General features: G+C 41.1%; 1 protein-coding gene across 1 annotated transcript in view; it reads left to right on the top strand.

Moving 5' to 3' along the window:
- Positions 1–20,001: 20,001 nt before the first annotated feature.
- LOC142159505 (cytidine monophosphate-N-acetylneuraminic acid hydroxylase-like) overlaps positions 20,002–26,049 on the top strand; it is a 158,814-nt gene continuing 152,766 nt past the window's right edge. The window contains exons 1-3 of the mRNA XM_075214400.1: positions 20,002–20,018; positions 20,274–20,477; positions 24,197–24,288. Of these exons, the coding sequence (XP_075070501.1) occupies positions 20,002–20,018; positions 20,274–20,477; positions 24,197–24,288 (313 nt within the window). The remainder of the gene's footprint in view (positions 20,019–20,273; positions 20,478–24,196; positions 24,289–26,049) is intronic.

The raw sequence follows: 26,049 nt of genomic DNA, 5'->3' as shown, positions 1-26,049 counted from the left end.
GCACCAGAAGGAAAGATTCCGCAGTTCAAGAGGAACAATCCCTTCCTGAAGTTGTGGTGGAGGAGTTTCAACCTGTAGAATATTCAGGGTGTATGGAACTCAGATCATGCCAGAGATAGTCCAGTCAATATCGCCAGGGAGAAATGAGGGGGTTCCTGAAGCCTGTGCCAATCCCAGAAAGGACATTAGACTGCCCATGATACTTACTTACGAGTCTCTAGGTAAAAGTGCCGAGGTACCAAGAATAATCCACCCTCATTTAGTATATCCTTTCTGGTTCATAAAATCTAGCTTCGCTCTTTGTTCAATACATTTTCTGTCTACGTGGTCTTCCTACAGATATTATCTCAAATCTTGGTTGCCCAATTCTGTAATTCCTTCTGTACACTCCTTGGGATTTTAATCAGTCTCTCATCAGTGAATCATCCTCAGTCCAATAGCCAGACTGAAAGGGTCAACCAATATCTGGAACAATTTCAATGACTTCAATATACCTCTGAATTTCACAACATTTGGTCATCCTTGCTTCCCTGGACTGAATTTGCGAACAACAACGTGTGTCATGCCTCCACTCACATCTCCTTTTTTCTGTAACCTTTATTTTCATTCCAAATCCAACTCCTTGTCTTCTCTCATCTCTTCTGGACTTCCAGAGATACGATCTACGGCTTCCCGTCTCAGGGTCATCTTAAAAAAGGTTTACTACGCCCTGCTCCGTTCTTCCTTCCAGTCAAAACATTTTGCATTTCGTCATACAAGAACCTGCTTCTTTACAGTTGGTCAGGAAGTCGGGCTTTCCACCTGCAACATTAAGCTAAGATAACCTTGTACATCTATCCTAGGTTAATTGGGCCTTTTCCCATTATCAAACAGGTTAATTTTATTGCCTTCAGGCTAATGCTCTGTTATGCACGTTTTGTCGCTATCCAATAACGATTGTTGAATCTCGATTTGTGTTTCCAACGCACTAAGATTTATTATCCAAAAGTAGAAGAATAATTCAAGCAAAATAAAATAAGTACAGCCGTTACTTATGCAGTCAGAAATACAGTAAAACAATGCAGATGATGTGGCTTGCTTCTATTGGTCCAGATTTCAGGAAGGTCCAGGATGTTGCAGATCATAGGCCAGTTCAAACCAAAATATCCAAAGGTGGGGGTCATCGCACCAGGGCATGTGCTCCGACTTTCCCACCAAGAATCCAGTTTCAACTAGTCTATTAGCATTTTATAGCTCGTATCACTCTAAACATTTATTCCCTAACATCACTAACTAGAGTATGCAATGTGCGATCTCTTTGGTGAATGAACCGGACAGCTGCTGATGAATAGGGGATTAAAATGATACCAGACATAACACATTTCCTATAACCTGAACCTTGTGTTTCACTATAATGCATATATCTTATCTTAATAAACACAAATACTACTATATTGCAACATAAATAACTATGTGCTGCAACTACAATTAATGTGTACTATTTACAAGTGTGTGTGCGCGTATAAATGTGAGTAAAAGTGTAAACCTTGTTATTGTCACGAGTCGCGGCTGGATACGCCCTTCCACGCCGTAGCGTGCTCTACGCATAATTTCAGACAAAGACAACCAAATTTGCTTGATATTAATTGAAATGACTTTATCCAATTTGCTGACTTCGACAGCTCCCTTGCTCCCTGAAGATTCCCAATACTTTCCACTGTTCTTTTCTCAAGCCTGCCATATCTTCAGGCAAGTTTAGACTCCATCAAGTTCAAAGCTCATGGCTTGACCACTTGGATGAACGTCAGAAATTTGGGGTAGAGAGAATTCTTGATTCAAAAGGGTTCAGGGGCATATTCATTTTATAGTGCAGTGGAAGGGTCGTGGCCTGGAAGAGCAATCTTGGGGTTTGCGGAGGCGCTTACATGCTGCTAAGCTCATTGAAGAATTCTTCAAACAATTTTCCAGAAAACCAGGGTGTTGGGGTTCCTTAACCCCTCCTCAAGGGGTGGTACTGTTACAACCCGCAGCTCATTTCATATCCTGGCTTGTTGCATCTCGTCTGTCACCAGGGCAATGGCCGGGATGCTTCTATAATCAGCACCGTGTCTTGGTAACTATGGACAGTCAGACACATGCAAATTAAGTATCCATTAATTAGCAGCCTACTGAGAGCTAATTTTGCACGATGGATCACTGGTCCTTGATTGGATAGTTTGAGTATTTAAGGCAGGGAGGGCTTAGCCTCCCTTTTGGTTATAGCTTCCTGTGATATTCTGCATTATTCACTTGACTCCTGTTGTGACCCTGGCTTGTTTTTGGACTTGATTGAACACTGATTGTCCCTGACCTCTGCCTGTCTTTGGATTACCTGTGTTAGCTACCTGCTCTGACTACTGGCTTGTCCCTGGTTATCCTGCTTGCTACTGACCCCTGACATTTGGACTGTCTCTGATATGTACCTTTTGTATTCTGGTTACCCTCTTCTTTGTGGTACAGCTATTACTGATAAACTTTTACTATTCTAGAGGGATGTCCTGGGGGCATCCAAGTACCTCAGAACATAATCAGTTCTATGGGAAAGGTGGCTGCTAAATTTGAAGACATCTATTCTGGTTGGTTCTAAAAAAAAAAATCTCGGAAGCAGTTAACTCTAACACCCTCTAGATAGATAGTCCTATAAAGCCCAATCATCCAGAGTTCTAGTGGGTTCTTTCATTATAAAACTAATGAACTATGAGGAACTCTGTCCACAATCTTTAAATAATGGGTCAAAACCACTATTTTCAGAAAAAAATATCCTCAGCTGTCTAAAATTATTCCAAATCAGTGAGGAACAGTTACAAATTCCAACCTTTAGGCTCTTTTACATATCCCCAGTGTGTCTTCGGAAATAGAATATACTGACAGCTGCAAGTAGTGCAAAACAAAAAGCTTTATTGTAACTGTTGTACAGACTGGTAGCCGATAGTGATTATGAAGGCCCATGTGGCAAATGAACAGGCTGAAACAGCTGAAGCAAAGAATTAATCCAAAAACATAAAACAGTTGATATTCTGGAGACTGGGGTAATGGAAGACCAACTGCAGAGGTTCGTACGGTAGCTTGGTTATTGGAAGCAGAAAAAATAGGGAATTAGGGCAAGTGGGAGAAATAAAGAAGGTTGATGAAGCATTTGAAGAGGGATTGGAGAGTGGAATGTGGTGGTATGTGGGTTGAGAGGACTTGAAGTTGAAGGGGTGTGGGGAATTGATGTTGAGTTAGACATTAGCAGGCTGTTGAATTACAGTTACAGAAGGCAGAACAGCTTAAATGTCGAACAGAGAAAGTACAGAGCATCAAATGGCAGGATGGAAGAATAAGAACAAGAGAGTTAGAGGGTAGACTTGCAGTATAGCATACACTATACCCTAGAAAAACATAAGCAGTGAAGTACAGTGGCATGCCGTAAATTAGAACATCATCATCACCATTTATTTATATAGCGCAACTGATTCCGCAGCGCTGTACAGAGAACTCATTCACATCTGTCCCTGCCCCAATGGAGCTTACAGTCTCAATTCCCTAATATAGACACACACTCACGCACAGACTCATACAGACAGACAGAGAGGGAGACAGACAGGTAGAGACAAGGGTCAATTTTGATAGCAGCCAATTAACCTACTAGTATGTTTTTGGAGTGTGGGAGGAAACCGGAGTACCCGGAGGAAACCCACGCAAACACAGGGAGAACATACAAACTCCACACAGATAAGGCCATGGTCAGGAACTGAACTCATGATCCCAGTGCTGTGAGGCAGAAGTGGTAAACTTTACATGATTAATGTTACAAATCACCCTACGAGTTGAATTATCAGAACCTGTTGTTGACGAGAGCTTCACCTATAGCAACCCCCTTTCTCATAGAACCAGATATGTTCACCGGTACTGGGTTATTCCCAGGACTTATTCTCGAGTAATGATAACTCAACTCCGGTAGGTAGGCAGCACAGAGGATTTGACAGTGAGGTGCTGAGCAGAGATACTCCTGGACCTGATAAAGCAGGAACACAGAGTAGTAACTGTCAGGCTGATGGCCTATATAGGACTACAGAGAGCAGGACACTAACCGATATTAGCACTACTGAACCAGCAGGTGCGGAGTCTAACGTACCCCTGGTATTCGCCAGGGACCCCCGCAAGGAGGTTTGGACTTCGCTGCACAGGGTACGCAGGTCACGGTCCTACCAGCCAGTTACAGGTGTAGTGTAGAAGAGTCAGACGGTCTGGGTCGAGCCAATCGGGAATGCAAGGTACCAGGGAGAATCCAGAGGAATAGTCAACAAGCCGAGGTCACGGGAACAATATGGGTCACACCGCTGCAGGAATGGTCGCCAAGCCGAGTCACAACGGGAGAGCAATAAACTGGAATCTCCAACAGGAAACTAGGAGCAGGAGAACCAGGAACACTAGGTAGAAACATGTTACTCTGGCACCCTAATGGCACCAGAGCCAGGTTTAAATAGAGGCAGGGAGCAGCTGATAGGAAGAACAGGGGGCGGAAGCATGGGAACAGAGTAGCGTCCCATTGCTAGGCAACGGGACGGCGGCAGGGCGCATGCGCCCAACAAAAGGAGCCTAGCAACAGAGCGCTACGGCGTGGGGGGCAGGCGTCCATCCCCAACTGAGAGGGGATCAGCGGGGACGGCGCGTGACAGTAACCGGATGCAGTAGCAACCTCCACCAGTAATACAGATTGGCAGTGTGGAGTAGAGGATGGTGTACCAGCTGTGGCCTGTGAGATGGAGCTAGAGAGCAGCACAGTGTCAGGGTAAATGCCAGAGCAAGATAGAGCAGTAAATCTGTACTGTGAAACACTGCTGACACAGGCGAGTCTCATTGAGCGGATAGCTGGCACCACGATCCTGCGGATGGGAGGAGGTCTCTCAGATGATAAGGCAGAGTCCAGATCCAAGTAGCAGTCATGGCCACGAGCAAACAAGCAAGGTCAGTATTCAGGCAGAGATCAGGGTCATGAGCAAACAAGCAAGGTTGGTACCGAGGCAGCAGAGCCGGATTTACACCTCATGGGGCCCTAGGCAAAATATCGGTTTGGGCCCCCCCTTCACACACACAGCGGCCCCTCACACACACATAATACACACACAGTGGCCCCTCACACACACATAATACACACAGACAATGGCCCCTCACACACACACACACACAATACACACAGACAGTGGCCCCTCACACACACACAATACACACAGACAGTGGTCCCTCACCCACACACATAATACACACAGACAGTGGCCCCTCACCCACACACACATAATACACACAGACAGTGGCCCCTCACCCACGCACACATAATACACACAGACAGTGGCCCCTCACACACACACATAATACATACAGACAGTGGCCCCTCACCCACACACACATAATACACACAGACAGTGGCCCCTCACACACACATAATACACACACTATTAATATACTACCCTACCCCTCCCCCAACTTACCTTTTTCCATCTAGAAGCTGTGGAGTCTTCATCCCCTTCACACATGTGACGGCACCTGTCATGTGGTGCACGTCCCATGTGACACAGAGGAGGGAGGGAGGAGACCAGCCAATGGTTTAAAAATGTGACAATTCCTCTAAAAGAGGGTCAGTTTAAAGTCACTTATTTCTGTAATCCATGTACCAGAATAAATCACTAGGAAAGCTGACATCATCTTGTCAAACGTATGCAGCACTGAATATGGTGTCGGCATTGCAAAAAATAAAAGTGTACATACACCTTGTCATGAATGCGGTGCGGATCAAAATAAATAAATAATTCTGGAACTGTCAGCGATTGCTCATCATTTGGGGGAAACAGAACAAGTGATAGAATGAAAGAGAGAACACTTCCTGACACCTCTCTCTCAGCCAGCAGGCAGATATTATACACAAATATAGCCTTTCCCTCGCATTATCACAGCCACACTGCAGCACATTTGAAGCACAAACCAGCTGGAAGCAAAAGGCACAGGTTTTAATTAGGGATGTGCACCGGCGACTTTTGAGGTCACGTGTTTTGTGTTTTGGATCCGGATTTTCGTTATTTTTGGGGTTCGGATTTGTCTCGCAAAACACTTGACGAAAGGTCTCGGTTCGGATTTAAGGTTTTGGATTCGGATTTTTTTGGAAAAAAACATAAAAAGTTTAAAAATCAAGTTTTTGGGCTTATTTTCACTCCTAGGCTATTATTAACCTCAATAACATTCAATAACAAGCATTTCCACTAATTTACAGTGTATTCTGAACACCTCACAATATAGTTATTAGTCCAAAACGTTGCAACAAGGTATCTTTCTGGACTGCGTAGAGGAGTGGGTCACCACAATATATATTAAAAACCCTGAACTTTTATGAATCGCACCAATAAATGTACCTGGACTGCGTAGAGGAGTGGGTCACCACAAGATATATTAAAAACCCTGAACTTTTATGATTCGCACCAATAAATGTACCTGGACTGCGTAGAGGAGTGGGTCACCACAATATCTTAAAAACCCTGAACTTTTATGAATCGCACCAATAAATGTACCTGGACTGCGTAGAGGAGTGGGTCACCACAATATATATTAAAAACCCTGAACTTTTATGATTCGCACCAATAAATGTACCTGGACTGCGTAGAGGAGTGGGTCACCACAAGATATATTAAAAACCCTGAACTTTTATGATTCGCACCAATAAATGTACCTGGACTGCGTAGAGGAGTGGGTCACCACAATATCTATTAAAAACCCTGAACTTTTATGAATCGCACCAATAAATGTACCTGGACTGCGTATAGGAGTGGGTCACCACAAGATATATTAAAAACCCTGAACTTTTATGATTCGCACCAATAAATGTACCTGGACTGCGTAGAGGAGTGGGTCACCACAATATCTTAAAAACCCTGAACTTTTATGAATCGCACCAATAAATGTTCCTGGACTGCGTAGAGGAGTGGGTCACCACAATATATATTAAAAACCCTGAACTTTTATGATTCGCACCAATAAATGTACCTGGACTGCGTAGAGGAGTGGGTCACCACAAGATATATTAAAAACCCTGAACTTTTATGATTCGCACCAATAAATGTACCTGGACTGCGTAGAGGAGTGGGTCACCACAATATCTATTAAAAACCCTGAACTTTTATGAATCGCACCAATAAATGTACCTGGACTGCGTATAGGAGTGGGTCACCACAAGATATATTAAAAACCCTGAACTTTTATGATTCGCACCAATAAATGTACCTGGACTGCGTAGAGGAGTGGGTCACCACAATATCTTAAAAACCCTGAACTTTTATGAATCGCACCAATAAATGTACCTGGACTGCGTAGAGGAGTGGGTCACCACAATATATATTAAACCCTGAACTTTTATGATTCGCACCAATAAATGTACCTGGACTGCGTAGAGGAGTGGGTCACCACAAGATATATTAAAAACCCTGAACTTTTATGATTCGCACCAATAAATGTACCTGGACTGCGTAGAGGAGTGGGTCACCACAATATCTATTAAAAACCCTGAACTTTTATGAATCGCACCAATAAATGTACCTGGACTGCGTATAGGAGTGGGTCACCACAAGATATATTAAAAACCCTGAACTTTTATGATTCGCACCAATAAATGTACCTGGACTGCGTAGAGGAGTGGGTCACCACAATATCTTAAAAACCCTGAACTTTTATGAATCGCACCAATAAATGTACCTGGACTGCGTAGAGGAGTGGGTCACCACAATATATATTAAAAACCCTGAACTTTTATGATTCGCACCAATAAATGTACCTGGACTGCGTAGAGGAGTGGGTCACCACAATATCTATTAAAAACCCTGAACTTTTATGAATCGCACCAATAAATGTACCTGGACTGCGTATAGGAGTGGGTCACCACAAGATATATTAAAAACCCTGAACTTTTATGATTCGCACCAATAAATGTACCTGGACTGCGTAGAGGAGTGGGTCACCACAATATCTTAAAAACCCTGAACTTTTATGAATCGCACCAATAAATGTACCTGGACTGCGTAGAGGAGTGGGTCACCACAATATATATTAAAAACCCTGAACTTTTATGATTCGCACCAATAAATGTACCTGGACTGCGTAGAGGAGTGGGTCACCACAAGATATATTAAAAACCCTGAACTTTTATGATTCGCACCAATAAATGTACCTGTACTGCGTAGAGGAGTGGGTCACCACAATATCTATTAAAAACCCTGAACTTTTATGAATCGCACCAATAAATGTACCTGGACTGCGTATAGGAGTGGGTCACCACAAGATATATTAAAAACCCTGAACTTTTATGATTCGCACCAATAAATGTACCTGGACTGCGTAGAGGAGTGGGTCACCACAATATCTTAAAAACCCTGAACTTTTATGAATCGCACCAATAAATGTACCTGGACTGCGTAGAGGAGTGGGTCACCACAATATATATTAAAAACCCTGAACTTTTATGATTCGCACCAATAAATGTACCTGGACTGCGTAGAGGAGTGGGTCACCACAAGATATATTAAAAACCCTGAACTTTTATGATTCGCACCAATAAATGTACCTGGACTGCGTAGAGGAGTGGGTCACCACAATATATCTTAAAAACCCTGAACTTTTATGAATCGCACCAATAAATGTACCTGGACTGCGTAGAGGAGTGGGTCACCACAATATATTAAAAACCCTGAACTTTTATGAATCGCACCAATAAATGTACCTGGACTGCGTAGAGGAGTGGGTCACCACAAAATATTAAAAACCCTGAACTTTTATGAATCGCACCAATAAATGTACCTGGACTGCGTAGAGGAGTGGGTCACCACAATATATTAAAAACCCTGAACTTTTATGAATCGCACCAATAAATGTACCTGGACTGCGTAGAGGAGTGGGTCACCACAATATATATTAAAAACCCTGAACTTTTATGATTCGCACCAATAAATGTACCTGGACTGCCTAGAGGAGTGGGCACTGGGCACCACAATAAAATATATAAAAAACCTTCAACAGGTCTGCATTACACTACACATACGGCTGCTCCTCCATCCTCTCCATCATATACATGTTGGAGTTTTAGCGTGTGACAACCTCTTGTTTTTGATAATGTCAGTGCATTTTGAATATTTTTCAATTTGCCCCACACCACTGAATGAACTTTATCTATGATACGCATCTATCTATCTTGACTGCGTAGTGTGGTGGCCCCGGTACACAATTTGGTACCGAGGACACAATATAATTAAAAAATTGGGCATCAACAGTCAACGTTGTTTAATATCTGATACACCTCTATCTGGACAGCATAGTGGAGTGGCCCCGGTACCCAATTTGGTACCGGGGCCACAATACCTCCTCCAAACATGGTACAGACAATTCGTCATTGAGATCCCATCAAGTATGTTAAAGACAGACAGGGTCGAAGTGTTATTCGTTGACTTTGTAAACCCAAAAAACTGTCCCTGTTGCACATAGTCGTGCAATGAAGACTGACTTTTTCATTTAAAGGCACGATCTTTCAAGTGTAGTGTTTGTAAGTCTAAGTCATATTATACTTTTGGTAAAATTGGTTTATTTTGTTCCTCTTTATGGTAATTAGTAATAGAATTAAAGTATGAAATAGAATTAAAGTATGAAATAGAATTAAAGTATTAAATAGAATTAAAGTATGAAATAGAATTAAAGTATGAAATAGAGTGGTATAGAGTTGTAGTGTGGTATAGATAGAGTGGTCCACACAATATAATAATAATAAAACCCTCAACTGGTCTGAATTCCACCAAACAAGTATCTGGACTGCGTAGTGTGGTGGCCCCGGTACACAATTTGGTACCGAGGCCACAATATAATTAAAAAACCCTCCACGTGTCAGAATTCCACCAAACAAGTATCTGGACTGCATAGTGGGGTGGCCCCGGTACCCAATTTGATACCGGGGCCACAATACCTCCTCCAAACATGGTACAGACAATTCGTCATTGAGATCCCATCAAGTATGTTAAAGACAGACAGGGTCGAAGTGTTATTCGTTGACTTTGTAAACCCAAAAAACTGTCCCTGTTGCACATAGTCGTGCAATGAAGACTGACTTTTTCATTTAAAGGCACGATCTTTCAAGTGTAGTGTTTGTAACTCTAAGTCATATTATACTTTTGGTAAAATTGGTTTATTTTGTTCCTCTTTATGGTAATTAGTAATAGAATTAAAGTATGAAATAGAATTAAAGTATTAAATAGAATTAAAGTATGAAATAGAATTAAAGTATGAAATAGAGTGGTATAGAGTTGTAGTGTGGTATAGATAGAGTGGTCCACACAATATAATAATAATAAAACCCTCAACTGGTCTGAATTCCACCAAACAAGTATCTGGACTGCGTAGTGTGGTGGCCCCGGTACACAATTTGGTACCGAGGCCACAATATAATTAAAAAACCCTCCACGTGTCAGAATTCCACCAAACAAGTATCTGGACTGCATAGTGGGGTGGCCCCGGTACCCAATTTGATACCGGGGCCACAATACCTCCTCCAAACATGGTACAGACAATTCGTCATTGAGATCCCATCAAGTATGTTAAAGACAGACAGGGTCGAAGTGTTATTCGTTGACTTTGTAAACCCAAAAAACTGTCCCTGTTGCACATAGTCGTGCAATGAAGACTGACTTTTTCATTTAAAGGCACGATCTTTCAAGTGTAGTGTTTGTAACTCTAAGTCATATTATACTTTTGGTAAAATTGGTTTATTTTGTTCCTCTTTATGGTAATTAGTAATAGAATTAAAGTATGAAATAGAATTAAAGTATTAAATAGAATTAAAGTATGAAATAGAATTAAAGTATGAAATAGAGTGGTATAGAGTTGTAGTGTGGTATAGATAGAGTGGTCCACACAATATAATAATAATAAAACCCTCAACTGGTCTGAATTCCACCAAACAAGTATCTGGACTGCGTAGTGTGGTGGCCCCGGTACACAATTTGGTACCGAGGCCACAATATAATTAAAAAACCCTCCACGTGTCAGAATTCCACCAAACAAGTATCTGGACTGCATAGTGGGGTGGCCCCGGTACCCAATTTGATACCGGGGCCACAATACCTCCTCCAAACATGGTACAGACAATTCATCATTGAGATCCCATCAAGTATGTTAAAGACAGACAGGGTCGAAGTGTTATTCGTTGACTTTGTAAACCTAAAAAACTGTCCCTGTTGCACATAGTCGTGCAATGAAGACTGACTTTTTCATTTAAAGGCACGATCTTTCAAGTGTAGTGTTTGTAAGTCTAAGTCATATTATACTTTTGGTAAAATTGGTTTATTTTGTTCCTCTTTATGGTAATTAGTAATAGAATTAAAGTATGAAATAGAATTAAAGTATGAAATAGAATTAAAGTATTAAATAGAATTAAAGTATGAAATAGAATTAAAGTATGAAATAGAGTGGTATAGAGTTGTAGTGTGGTATAGATAGAGTGGTCCACACAATATAATAATAATAAAACCCTCAACTGGTCTGAATTCCACCAAACAAGTATCTGGACTGCGTAGTGTGGTGGCCCCGGTACACAATTTGGTACCGAGGCCACAATATAATTAAAAAATTGGGCATCAACTGTCACCGTTGTTTAATATCTGATACACCTAAATATGGACTGCACAGTGGAGTGGCCCCGGTAGTAAATTTGGTGCCGGGGCCACAATACCTCCTCCAACTTCCAAGTGTAGTGTTTATAAAGACAGACAGCGTCGAAGTGTTATTAGTTGACTTTCTTAACCCTAAAATTGTCCCTGTTGCAAATATTCGTGCAATGGACAGTTACTTTTTTATTGAAAGACTCAAGCTTTCAAGTGTAGTGTTTATAAAATATAAACAACAATACAGTAGTTTTAGAGCACGTCAATACCTCTTGTTTTAAATTATGACACGGCATTTTACTTTTGGTTTAATTTCTTGTATTTTTTTAAATTTGGTTTTACTTTTTGAACATGGCAAACGACTGTTGATTGGTCATATAATGCAAAAAAAAAAGGTCCAAGATGGAATTGTCCTTGGGCCCTCACACCCACCCTTATGTTGTTGAAATAGGACATGCACACTTTAACAAACCAATCATTTCAGCGACAGGGCCTACCAAACAACTTTGGCTGAAATGATTGGTTTGTTTGGGCCCCCACACCAAAAAAGCTATTCATCTCTCCCTGTACAGACTAAACAGGCTCTACTGAGGCAAGATGTCGTCCTCATCCTCAACCTCTGATTCCTCTCCCCCTACAGTGTGTACTTCCTCCTCATCACACATTATCAATTCGTCCCCGCTGGACTCCACAACCACAGGTCCCTCTGTACTGTCTGGAGGGCAGTGCTGTACTTCATTGAGGAATTGATTATTCATTTTTATAAACATCATTTTTTCAACGTTCTGAGGAAGCAACCTCCTTCGCCGCTCACTGACCAGGTTCCCCGCTGCACTAAAAACTCTTTCCGAGTACACACTGGAGGGGGGACAACTCAGGTAAAATAGAGCCAGTTTGTACAGGGGCTTCCAAACTGCCTTTTTTTCCTGCCAGTAACAATATGGACTGTCTGACATGTCTACTTGGATGGTGTCAGCAAAGTAATCATCCACAATTTTTTCTATTGTGACAGCATCCAATGCAGCGAGAGTAGACATGTCTGCAATGGTTGGCAGGTCCTTCAGTCCGGACCAGATGTTATCAGCATCCCCGCCAGCGCCTCTTTTGGGAAAACTGAGCTTTTTCCTCGCAGCCATAGATGTGGAAGAAAATGAGGGTGGAGCTGTTGGCATGTCACGGTCCTCTTCAGAGGACAATCTCCTGACCAGCAGGTCTTTGCACCGCTGTAGACTTGTGTCCGCCGGAAACAGAGACACAACATACGCTTTAAACCGAGGATCGAGCACGGTGGCCAGAATGTATTCCTCTGACTTTAAAAGAGTGACCACCCTCGGATCCTGGCAAAGCGTACGAAGGGCTACATCCACAAGAGCTACATGCTTGGTGTAATCGCAATGGCTTACCAGCTCCTCCCTCACTTTCTCCAGCTGCTTCTGCAACAGCCTGATCAGGGGAATGACCTGACTCAAGCTGGCAGTGTCGGAACTGACTTCTCGTGTGGCAAGTTCAAATGGCTGCAGAACCTTGCACAACACGGAAATCAGTCTCCACTGCGCTTGACTGAGGCGCATCCCCACTCCTTTGCCTATGTCGTAGGTGGCTGTGTAGGCCTGAATGGCCTTTTGCTGCTCCTCCATCCTCTGCAGCATATAGAGGGTGGAGTTCCAGCGCGTCACAACCTCTTGTTTGAGGTGATGGCAGGGCAGGTTCATGCTTTTTTGATGTGCCTCTAGTCTGCGGTAGGCACTGGCTGAATGCCGAAAGTGTCCAGCAATTTTGCGCGCCACCGCAAGCATCTCCTGCACACCCCTGTCACTCTTGAGGTAATGCTGCACCACCAAATTAATGGTGTGGGCAAAACATGGGACGTGCTGGAAATTGCCCATATTTAATGCCCGCACAATGTTACTGGCATTGTCTGACACCACAAATCCCCATGAGAGTCTAAGTGGGGTAAGCCACTGGGAGATAATTTCCCTCATTTTCTCTAATATGTTGTCAGCATTGTGCCTCTTATTAAAGCCTGTAATGCACAATGTTGCCTGCCTTTGCACGAGCCGCCATTTTGTAGTTGCTGCTACTGATGCAGCTGTTGCTGCGGAAGGGGATGCATCTACCCAGTGGGCTGTCACAGTCATATAGTCCTTCGTTTGCCCAGAACCACTTGTCCACATGTCCGTGGTTAAGTGGACAGTGGGTACAACCGCATTTTTTAGAGCACTGAGGACACTTGATCGTACTTCTCTGTACATTTTGGTATCGCCTGCCTAGTGAAGTGGAATCTCGACGGGATTTGGTACCGGGGACACAATACCTCCATCAACCCTCTAAATCCCACTCCACTGATGGCGGACACCGGGCGCACGTCTAACACCAACATTGCAGTTACAGCCGCAGTTATACGCTTTGCAATAGGGTGACTACTATCGTATTTTGTGGTCATGGCAAACGACTGTTGGACGGTCAATTGTTTTGTGAAAGACTTAGCGGTCTTACGACTTCCCCTCTGGGAAGATGACCGACTAACAGCAGCAACAGCAGCAGTGGCAGTAGTAGGCGTACCGCTGCAGGATTCCTCGGATGAATCCCGTATTGAGGAGGACTCAGTCTGGCTGCTGACTTGGGCTGCAGGACTGAATCTGATGGAGATTGTGGAGGAAGTTGACGAGGAGGGTGTTGCTGGTGTGTATCCAACTGGACCACGGGATTTAGGTGTCCCTGTACCGATGAGGGTCCTAGCCCCAGTTCCTGAACTAACCACTGAACTATGAAGGTTATTCAGGTGACGTATAAGGGAGGATGTTCCTAGGTGGGCAAGATCCTTACCCCTGCTTATTTGAGCTTTACATAAGCTACATATGGCCATACATTGGTTGTCTGGATTTGGATAAAAATAACTCCAGACCGAAGAGGTGCATTTTTTGGTCTTCTGACCAGGCATGACGATGGGCTTTTTCATCCCATGGACATCAGCTGTTTCCCCCCCTGGTGCCTCATTTACAATAACCACATCACCATCCTCATCATCAAGTTCCTCCACAGCGCCAGCTACATCATCAATAGCCTCCTCCCGAGCCACCTCTTCCCGTACAGTGATGGGAAGGTCAGGCTTGACAACCACCAACATCCTTGGACTCGCCTTGTGGATTTGTGATAATTTCTCTTTAGAAGGCAGAGTTGTTTGCTGTTTTGTTGCTGACAGCATAACTCTCTTCAATTTTTTGTAGGGGGGGGGAGGAGGAGGAGGGCTAAGATCCGTGGGTGAAGCTGAACCACTAGTCATGAACACGGGCCAGGGCCTAAGCCGTTCCTTGCCACTCCGTGTCGTAAATGGCATATTGGCAACTTTACGTTTTTCCTCAGATGATTTTAAGTTTCTCTTTTTGCTACTTTTTCTTAACTTGGGCTTTTTGGATTTTACATGCCCGGTACTACGAGATTGGGCATCGGGCTTGGAAGACGACGTTGATGGCATTTCATCGTCTATGTCATGACTAGTGGCAGCAGCTTCAGCATTAGGAGGAAGTGGGTCTTGATCTTTCCCTACTTTATCCTCCAAATTTTTGGTCTCCATTATATGTAGCACAAGATACTGCAGAATGTGTGAACTTGGTAATATTGCAGTACCAATGGACTTATACTGCTGGATTGGTTTTGCAAATTTGGTTATAATTATTATATATTTTTTTTTTTAAAAATTTTTTATTTTTTTTTACTTTTTTTTTATTTTTTAAAAACTTGGGAATAATGGGGAAATAACTATGCCCTTAGAAGCACAGAGCACAGGACACAGCACCACTGGACTAAACAGGACACGGCACAGGACCCAGCAGCACTACGGAACTCAGCAGGACAGAGCACAGGACACAGCACCACTGGACTGATACTGCAGAATGTGTGAACTTTGTAATATTGCAGTACCAATGGACTTATACTGCTGGATTGGTTTTGCAAATTTGGTTATAATTATTATATATTTATTTTTTTTTTACATTTTTTATTATTTTTTACTTTTTTTTTATTTTCTAAAAACTTGGGAATAATGGGGAAATAACTATGCCCTTAGAAGCACAGAGCACAGGACACAGCACCACTGGACTGAACAGGACACGGCACAGGACCCAGCAGCACTACGGAACTCAGCAGGACAGAGCACAGGACACAGCACCACTGAACTGATACTGCAGAATGTGTGAACTTTGTAATATTGCAGTACCAATGGACTTATACTGCTGGATTGGTTTTGCAAATTTGGTTATAATTATATATTTTTTTTTTTTAATTTTTAATTGTAATTTTTTTTTTACTTTTTTTTTATTTTTTAAAAACTTGGGAATAATGGGGAAATAACTATGCCCTTAGAAGCACAGAGCACAGGACACAGCACCACTGGACTGAACAGGACACGGCACAGGACCCAGCAGCACTACGGAACTCAGCAGGACAGAGCACAGGACACAGCACCACTGGACTGATACTGCAGAATGTGTAAACTTTGTAATATTGCAGTACCACTGGACTTTTACTGCTGAATGTGTGAACTTGGTAATATTGCAGTACCAATGGGCTTATACTGCAGGATTGGTTGTGCAAATTTTGTGGTAATTAAAAAAAATTAAATTAGTTTTTGGTATTTTTTTAAATAACTTTTTTTTATTTTTTTAAACACAGGGGAATATTGGGGAGATAACTATGCCCTTAGAAGCACAGAGCACAGGACACAGCACCACTGGACTGAACAGGACACAGCACAGGACCCAGCAGCACCACTGACCTCAGAAGGACAGAGCACAGCACACAGCACCACTGGACTGATACTGCAGAACACAGCACAGCACAGCACAGCACAGCACAGAACTAAACAGCACAGCACGAGATCTACCAGGACAGAGGACCACCTAACACACCCTCCCTCTACCCTGATCAATGCCCGAGTGAAGATGGCGGCGACTAGCGGGGAATTTATAGGATCCGAGTATCGCGAGATCCGACAACGGGATTATGAGTCAGAGCCTCAGTTTCAGATTTGAATTTGGCGCCAATACCCGGATCTGTCTCGGATCCGACTCGGATCGGCAACGTTCGGGTGGGCTCGGATTTCATAAATCCGAGTGCGCTCATCCCTAGTTTTAATCCTGCTCTGTTTATGCAGCTGAATATGCCATGAATTTTACTCCTTGTCCCCCCAGATCCTTAGCATCTTTCTGTATCCTCACAAGTGTGATACTCTGGAGTTTCAGTCGTTCAACTGCCTAGCAAGATATAACATATGCTTTCCCTTTATGTTCTGCTGATCAACATCCAAAAAACATCACTTGTTTTCTGTCTTGGAAAGTTTTGAAATATAACGCAGATCACACTAGCTCCGTGTGGCCCCTCCCCTGACCCGCGGCACCCTCCCTCCTCCCCCGACTCGCGGCACCCGACCCCCCTCCCCCGACTCTCGCGGGGGGGGGGGCGTGCCGCGAGTCGGGGGAGGGGCCGAATTATTATTATTATTTTTTTTAATTGCTCCTGTCCCCCCCAGCTCGGCCCCTCGAGAGCCGCTAGGCCCTAGGCAGGTGCCTAGGTTGCCTAGTGGTAAATCCGGCCCTGCCAGGCAGAGGTCAGAATGGGTATCAATCAGGAAACTGGCAGACAAATCACAGAACCAGGAGCACGGAGAAGCAAGCGTGTGAACACTATTATCAGCAAAGGCAGAGTGAAGCTGACAGGTATTTAAACCAGTAGTAGCCAATCAGGGCAGGTGTCATATAGAGCTGCAGGTGAGAGGAGTTTAGGTGATCACACTCAGGCTGAAAACAACACTGCAGCAGCCAAAAAGAGAACAGCAGTTACCTGCTGTTCCTAACAATTACATTTGTAGTTCTCCAAGGTTCACTGAGACAGTACTGCATGTGACGTGCTTAGATTCAGCATGTAAGCCAAGGGTCAGGCCAGTCATGCACATAATCAGATAAAAAGGACTTCATTGTCTGAAGTTCATAATGTACAAAAAGCTACATTTCAGTCAAATGACTTTTATCAAGCAACAATAGTTATAATAATAAGTTAGCAAAGTGTGATGCAGGAAATCTTCCATCATGTCACGTGGTCTGAGAAAGGTTCTGCTGGCAAATCAAGCCTGTGGTGTCCAGCATCTGCCAAAATAAGAGAAAAAACTAAAATGACTTGCTTGATTACTTTTTGAGGGGAGTAACAAACATTACTTTTGCATATAGGTCCACTGCATTGATAAAATGCACCTAATGGAGCCCACGTCCCTAATAGAATACGTTATGTTTATAATAATTAGTCAAATGTATTAGTAAAAATATAGACTAATGTGCAACATTTGGCATATAATGCCAGTCTGAGCAGGATATACACAATAAGATTAAATGCAAATATGGTAAACCTTCAAGTGCTCTTAGGGGCATATTTAAGAAGACACGATAATGCTCTTACCGGCAAATTAAGCTCCTGGGTATCCTCCGCAAATTTATGAAAGGTGCATCGCAGCAGATATCATGGATATCTGCTTCTTTGCACTCCTCTTCATTTTTGGGAGCAGTCACCATTCAACAGTATGGTGACTGCTTCCAGCTTAAATCTAACAAGTTCCGAAAAAACATTTTTTTCGGAAACTTGTCTTGATAATGTACGCCAGCTGGGGTACATTATCATAACTGTCAGATTTCAGGGCTGTCAGCTCTGCTCTGAAGAGCAGAGCTGGACAGCGCATGTGTGGAGGAATCACATGATCCCTCCCTGTCACTCACCGCTCGCTCTCTGCAACGATAGTTGCAGAGACAGAGAGGGGAACTTTGTGCGCATGTGCAGCTCTTCGAAATGCACATGCGCAGTTGAAGGATGAAGAACACCTGGAGGAGATCCCGAGACAGTGCTTCCGAAGATTTTTTTTTATCACAGAAACAGCAGTTTTTCGGAACTGCTGTTTCTGTAATCTATTGTTCATAAATTTGAGAAATAGTTCAATCCTTATCCATGAGATAGGGATTGATAACTATTTCTCACTTTTGCCGATGATTGATAAATGTGCCCCTTAGTGTTCTAACATATATGGAAAATACAAGAAATACTTATATTCATTGAAGATCAAATTCCTCTTAGGTGGAATTCATTCTCCATGTATTGAATCATATGGAAAAGACAAATATCAAAAAAGCAACATAGCGTGATACCGTCAGCATTAGGTATATTAATAAGATATACAAACAATAATCAAAGGCAATATATGATGTTATATGGATTCTCCTGGAATAAATTCCTGCTGAGACTCCTATTGGGAATACACTTACTATAATATTAATAAGTGTATGCTTAAAAACATAAATGCTCACATGTTTTTTCAAGGCACTTCTTCGAAACCATAAAATATAATTTCTTGCGTCATGGAGAATAAATTCCACCTAAGAAGATTTTGATCTTCAATTAATATAAATATTTCTTGTATTTTCCATATATGTTAGAACACTAAGAGCACTTGAAGGATTACCATATTTGCATTTCTGTGCACTGTATAGGAGGTGTATATCCTTGTCTCAAATTAGTAAAGTTGCATTTAGAAGCAGCGCAGACAGACACTCAGTTTTTTTATATCCACAATAAGACATAAACTGACCAAAAATGTGCCAAATTGAACAGAGCACCAAACTGCCGGAAAACACCGGAGACGGTCATTGCAGTTGGCAGATGATTGCTAAATCATATTTACATTGTGCCTTGTACTGTAAATGTGCAATTTCAGGTGCCAGTGCAGGATGTAGAAAGGGGAATTAAAATTTTTCTTTCATCAAAATATTTATAGTCTGTGCAAATCTATACGCAGAGTTTATTACATATGTAACATATATCAAACTTTATATCCATATCCTGCTTTGGAGAAATGTACTTATCACACTGCCTTGTAAAATGAAGTCCGATGAAGTGCTTGTGTGTGTTAGAAATGGCAGTGCAAAAACTTTCTCTTCATATTTTAACCAATAAATCTGGTCAGGAATGTTGATCCTGGGCACCTGTAATCACGACTGAGTTTGTCTATGAGTTTGACAAATGAAGATAATCTCTAATTTACTTATAATGCAAAAGTAGTTTTCTTTTAGTTAATCAAGTAGAAATGTTAATAGGTAATCAAGCAGGATGCAACTGTTGCTTCCAGGCAAATGCAAAATATTCAAATTTGATAGATGCAGACATTGTGATAAAACAAATTAATATGGAAGGTTATGGAAAGGGAAAGCTTGAGAACCAAGTCAAGTGTGGAGTCTTGTAATTGGAGATTTAGTAAATTTGCATTGCAGAGCTTCACAAGTCCACCATGAAACTGATAGCTGGGTACATCTGATATCATTCTGCAAGGTAAGATAGTGTTTGTCTGTGAAGCAGATATCCTCTGGAAGAAATGTCAAGCCTGAACAGACGTGTACAATGACTGTGAAGAGTTTTCATACTTGTCCAGTAACCGGTACCCTTGAATATCTAATGTTGGATTTAAAGTATAGTACAGTTTTAACTAAGATTTTTAATGTTGAATTTCATTGATTTTTTTTTCTAGTCACTAATCATTTAATTTTGATTTATTTTTAATAGTGTGGAACAGACAGCAAATACTCTTCTACATGTCACACTTTCAGAGGTAGCGAATCTTAAAGATGGAATCAACTTTTTGAAGAACAAAGAAAAGGGAAACAATTTTATTGTATTTAAAAATGGGGAAGAGGTGCGAGCATGTAAGAATTTATGCAAACACCAAGGTGGAACGTTCATTAGAGATATTGAGGATCTGGACAACAGGTAATAATGCTGATTTTGTATTGGTAGATCAGGTAGATCAATTGGTATTCTTTACATGGCATGATATATATTTTCGGTTTTGTACCACAAATAATACTATGGGTTATTTACTAACATTGCATTTGTGTGTAAATTTGCACTGAACCATAGCAAACAATCAGCAAGATTTATCTGTCTAGTGAAAGCTAGACAATGTAAGCAAATTTCGTTCTGTATTTAGAGTTGCATGTACCTTACACTTCAATCTTATCTTGAGTTACAAGGAAATTGAAATACATTATCTACAAGCAATACAGCCATAAATGTTGCCCCTAAACTAGGATCTAAACTAGACTTAACATTGCATATATATTTAGATTCGTGTAATTCAGAATATAAACGTGAGTATGCAGATGCTGTGTATGCAAATGTAGCATCTTAATTTTCAATTCTAAATAATTTGATATAAACATTAAAAATAAAGATTTCAGTCATATTTATTTTTGCTTTTTAAATAAGGCCTCATTTAGAGTTGGATGCCTATTATAAGAATTTTACTACTGTGTTAGTGCAAAAAAAAGACTTCTGCCTGAAGTCGCATCTTGCGTATACGAGTCAGTCACACCTTCTACATGTTATCCTTGCGCTTAGAGAAGTGGATCGGCAGAGGCAAGGGTTGTACAAGCATAGGCCAGGTACAGTAAGGGCATGTTCATGTAAATATGACCGATGTAAGCCTGCAGATATGCCTGCCAGAAATCATATCTGTTGTGGGACTTCTATCCTTGGTGTAAGATACAAAGTGGTAATGATCAGCTGAGATGCATCCAACTCATGATACTACGTAGAATGTGTCTGTTTTTTTAAAAGCAGTTTACCCCTGTGTTTTAGACAGAAATTGCCTCCCAACCCTGAGTAAAGATGCAAATGCAAAGTTATATCAACCCCAAATCACACACACACATATCTATATCTATCTATCTATCTATATACCCATATATATATATATATATATATATATATATATATCTACTATATAAATGCCTAGAGGCGTGTGTGTAAAAAAAACAAAACAAGCTGCAGCGCCACCTGCTGGGCAGAGTTATACACTGACCTATATATTTCTTGAAGGAGAAGTGACAGTTGGGAGTGGTTAGTGGTTGCCGGGGGTGACAGTGGGGAGTTTTTAACACCTTAAGTAGCTTGATGAAGGATGTGGCGATGAAGATGAAGGATGAGGTGATGGAGAAAAATGATGAGGTGGTGACATGTGGACAAAACCACGTTAAAAAAATTTGGTATACTGACATTATTTGACAAAAGAATTAGAATAGTGAAGTCAGTTAACTTCCATCATCCCCCCTTCCCCCCGTGGAAGGTGTAGTAAAGGCTACATTTACGAGTTGAGGGCTCAAACTAATTTTCGTGAGGTAATTTTACCTCATGAACACACATGTGTAGCAGCGTGTGTTAGTGTGTGTGTGTGTGTGTGTGGAAAAAACTATTTTCTCAGAAAGGACTCATCCAATTGACCTGAAATTTGGTATACTGACATTATTTGACAAAAAAATTAGAATAGTGAAGTCAGTTAACTTCCATCATCCCCCCTTCCCCCCATGGGAGGGGTAGTAAAGGCTAAATTTACGAGTTGAGGGGTCAAACTCATTTTCGTGAGGTAATTTTACCTCATGAACACACATTAAAAAGGGGGGAAGTAACGCTCTTCCCCTGAGGAGGCCTGGGCTAGGCCCAAATGCATGACAAGAAACTTTTTAAGACCTTAAGTAGCTTGATTTGACTAGAATGCATGAGTATCATGCACGGGTTAACTTGTTTGTATATATATATATATATATATATATATATATATACATATATATGTATATATGTGTATGTGTATATATATATATATATATATATATATATGTGTGTGTAAATTGGGTACAATATATTAAAGTAGCAAACACAGTTTTGATATTATATTACTTATGTCGAAGAGGGAAATCATCTCTGCTTCTGTTAGTAACAATGTAAACTCATTGTATCAAACAAAAGAAGAAGGAATACTTAATACATCAAAAAAATGAAGAAATGATGTATAATAATCAGTAATTATAAGTAATGTAAGTCAGAAAATCCTCTAAATTGTTTTCTTTATATGTTACTCGTGGTTCCTCCAACTGTAATTTCAAGATCCAAAACAGCTCATTTGCATTTAATTCACATAATTCTTTTTTTTCGCTTTTTAAAAATAATTTGCCTTTTACTAATGACTAATGAGTGCCTTTTTAATAGAAAGTTTGAATAAAGATTAGTTTTAATCTATACATTTTTTGGATTAAGGGCTGGAATGCTTCACTATTCAACCCTTGTCTTTGTTTCTATATGTTCCTATATATATTGAAAAGAAGCACCCCCTCATGACTGAACACATTAATTTATTTTTGTGACCAGTGAGGATTGTCCATAACCTGGTGCATTGTCAAACTTCTTTATCTTAAATGTGCATTTCCATAAAGTAATTTGTGAACTTTATAACACAGACTGGCTACATCATGCTGTAGCTCCAAAGCAGATGGCAAACTGCATGACCCATAAATCTATAAATTCTATAAAGCTTTAACCACCCATAGCTAGTAAACTAGTCATATACAACATGTAATATCACCAGCAATATTATTCATGAAAATGATCATCTTTTATAGAATGAGAAATATTTTATTGGCTTTTAGAGTTTGAGATTGTAATACAATAAAATATAATAGCTCTTGCAAAGCAATATCTTTGTGGTCATGGGTTAGCAATATAGTTATGAATTAGACATTTTTTTAGTGTATCTGGATCATTATTTAAAAGCATGGTGTGCAAAATTACAGGCTAAAATTCTAATTCCCAAGCATTCCCGATAATACATTACATATCCCTTTGCAAGGAAAGTTTTCATAAATGCAGAATATGCTTTCTTGGCAAAATCTTCACAGTCCATCTTTCATTCTACTGTATTAACTATGTGAGTCGACCCGGGAGGAAATTTGGCACAGACAAAACACATGACCCAAGCGCCTTGCACTAATATTGACATATCATCAAGTATTACTATTCTCTGAGAAAATGAAATCTATCCACATAGGGAAAACCAGAGGAAGAGAGTTGCCACTTCTTAAGGGTCATTATGTCCTGGAAAATTGGGTCTATAAGACCCCTGCTCTGTTTCACCCCCTGCTCTAGATGGGGCCAAGAAGAACATCCCATACAGGTGAAGGTTATTTTAGTATTATTCTGCCCCAAGGATTTTGGTGTGGGAGAGCCTTGGGGTGTCTACTCGTAACCCCCCTCACTGCTCCAGTGGGGTGGGTAGGTGTAGGTACATACCCCACTACTCCAGAGAGATCTGGGATAGAGTGGCCAGCACTGTGCTAGGAGCTTTGATATTACTTTATTTTTTGCCCTGTCCATGTCACTTTACTGTGCAGTACCAGGGAGTATGGTACATAGCACAATGCAAGTCTCAATTAAGCCTTATATATGGAATATCACATTTTTGTACAAGTCCAACCAAGTATTTATCAAGTGTCATGTTTGTCTGATACAAGAAAAGAAGTACGACAAGAAAAATTTAGACTTTATGTAGGTTAAATTATGTATTTGGAGCTTCACGTACATAAACATCTTAGAGTATTTTAACCCAAAAATGTAATTGAATAATATATGTTTCTTGCATTTCTTTATATTGATATTAGGACTGTACGTTGTACCAAGCACAACTGGAAACTGGACGTGAGCACAATGAAATATGTCAACCCACCAGATAGCTTCTGTCAAGATGAGCTAGGTAATACAAATAAAAATTACTGCTGCTTCATTGCACACAGTGAGTTATATTTATTGAATTGTGTGTAGTAATTATGAAAAACTGTGCTGTGAACTGCAGCAAGCAATGAGATTCAGTCACTTTTCCAGAACAGCACAAATAATCCCAAGGCACAAATAAACAAGCAGGAACTGACATATCTATACTAACAGTTTTATGTAAATAAAAAATTTAAATATGTGATGTTTCGAAAACACACAATGCAGCATAAATAGTAATAGGTATATATAGTAAAACAAATCACATTTGATACGATCTGATTGCTACAAAGCAGCACCAATAAGTTCTGGCCAGAACGTAAGTTCATAAATGAAAGGTCCTTAATATGAAACAGTTATCCAATGTTGTTTTTCAAGCAACACACAGACTGTATCAAATAAGTCCAACTGTAAAAATCAGAAAGCAAATGACAATCCATGCAGGAATCTCATAATTGATTTCACAATGTCATCAATCACCAAAAACTTTCAACGGTGGTAAAGCTCCAAACATAAGTTCCTTTATAGAGGCAGTTATAGTCTATACACAGATCCTTGCTATAATACAGACTTACGTTTCTGGACCTCCGCTCTAGGGTTGCTCGATCCCAAAAGATGGCAAATTCTCCCTTAGCCGTCTTTGATTAACTCCCATATACCAGGTGGCAGGTGTTTTGCTGCATTCCACATTGAGAGATATCGTTCCGGGTATTGTGCGAACTCACACATACGCAGTGATTATATCATCTCTTACCGGCTTCCAATTGTCACTCATTTGCCGGCTCTACTGCGGCAAGTGGGCATTCAGAAACAGTCTGAAAGTACACGATCCGTGAAGTAGTTGCCTCTAGTTCAGAAACTAAAAGAAACAGTTTATGGTCATAAATGGTGTTCAATAACCAACGCGTTTGACCCTTGTATCCGTGGGGCTTCCTTACAAGATTTCAATCTTGAATCACACAGATCAGTATATAGACATAGATATCCTCCTCAGATCTTGTCCTCTTATTGGATCCTCTCAGAATCAGATCTATTTATATATATTTTCTATATATGTTCAAACATGCTCTTTTTTGTTTTGCAACTAGTGCACTATTGTTTTCTTTTGTTTTTTTCCATCATGCCTGTTGGATTGTTGTGCAATCACCAGTACTCAGATTTATTCACTAATTACTTAATTACTCCATTGCCTCTTGGCTGATTGGCACATCCGGATCTCTTTAAAAACTGGCTAGGAAGACCAGTTGGACATTACTATCCCTGAGGAAGCCCACTGGCCATTGCCACCGGGCGAAACGCATTGGAGACTGTCCCTCAACTCAGTTTTATTCAACTTACTAGCATGCTAGCATCTTACATTACCATATATAGACATCCACATCGGAGACCAGCCTGTAGCGTGTATGCGCTCATCCGCAGCAGCACTACCGCTTCCCCTGTTTAGCCTCAACTTTATGAGAAAGAGAGAGACTACGTTTGGGGATTAGGAGGACTACATCCACATCGGAGACCAGCCTGTAGCGTGTATGCGCTCATCCGCAGCGGCACTACCGCATCCCCTGTTTAGCCTCAACTTTATGAGAAAGAGAGAGACTACGTTGGGGAATAGGAGGACTACATTTGGATCATCAATACCTATATTCTGCTGGGTACCTGTCCATTATTTGAGGCATTTTGATATCCATACATTTAATCTCAACACGGAGATATCCCGCAGCGTGCACACGCTATTTGAGCGGGATCA

The sequence above is a fragment of the Mixophyes fleayi genome, chromosome 5, assembly GCF_038048845.1.
Source record: "Mixophyes fleayi isolate aMixFle1 chromosome 5, aMixFle1.hap1, whole genome shotgun sequence".
NCBI lineage: Eukaryota > Metazoa > Chordata > Amphibia > Anura > Limnodynastidae > Mixophyes > Mixophyes fleayi.
This window is presented reverse-complemented; position numbering and strand designations above follow the sequence as displayed.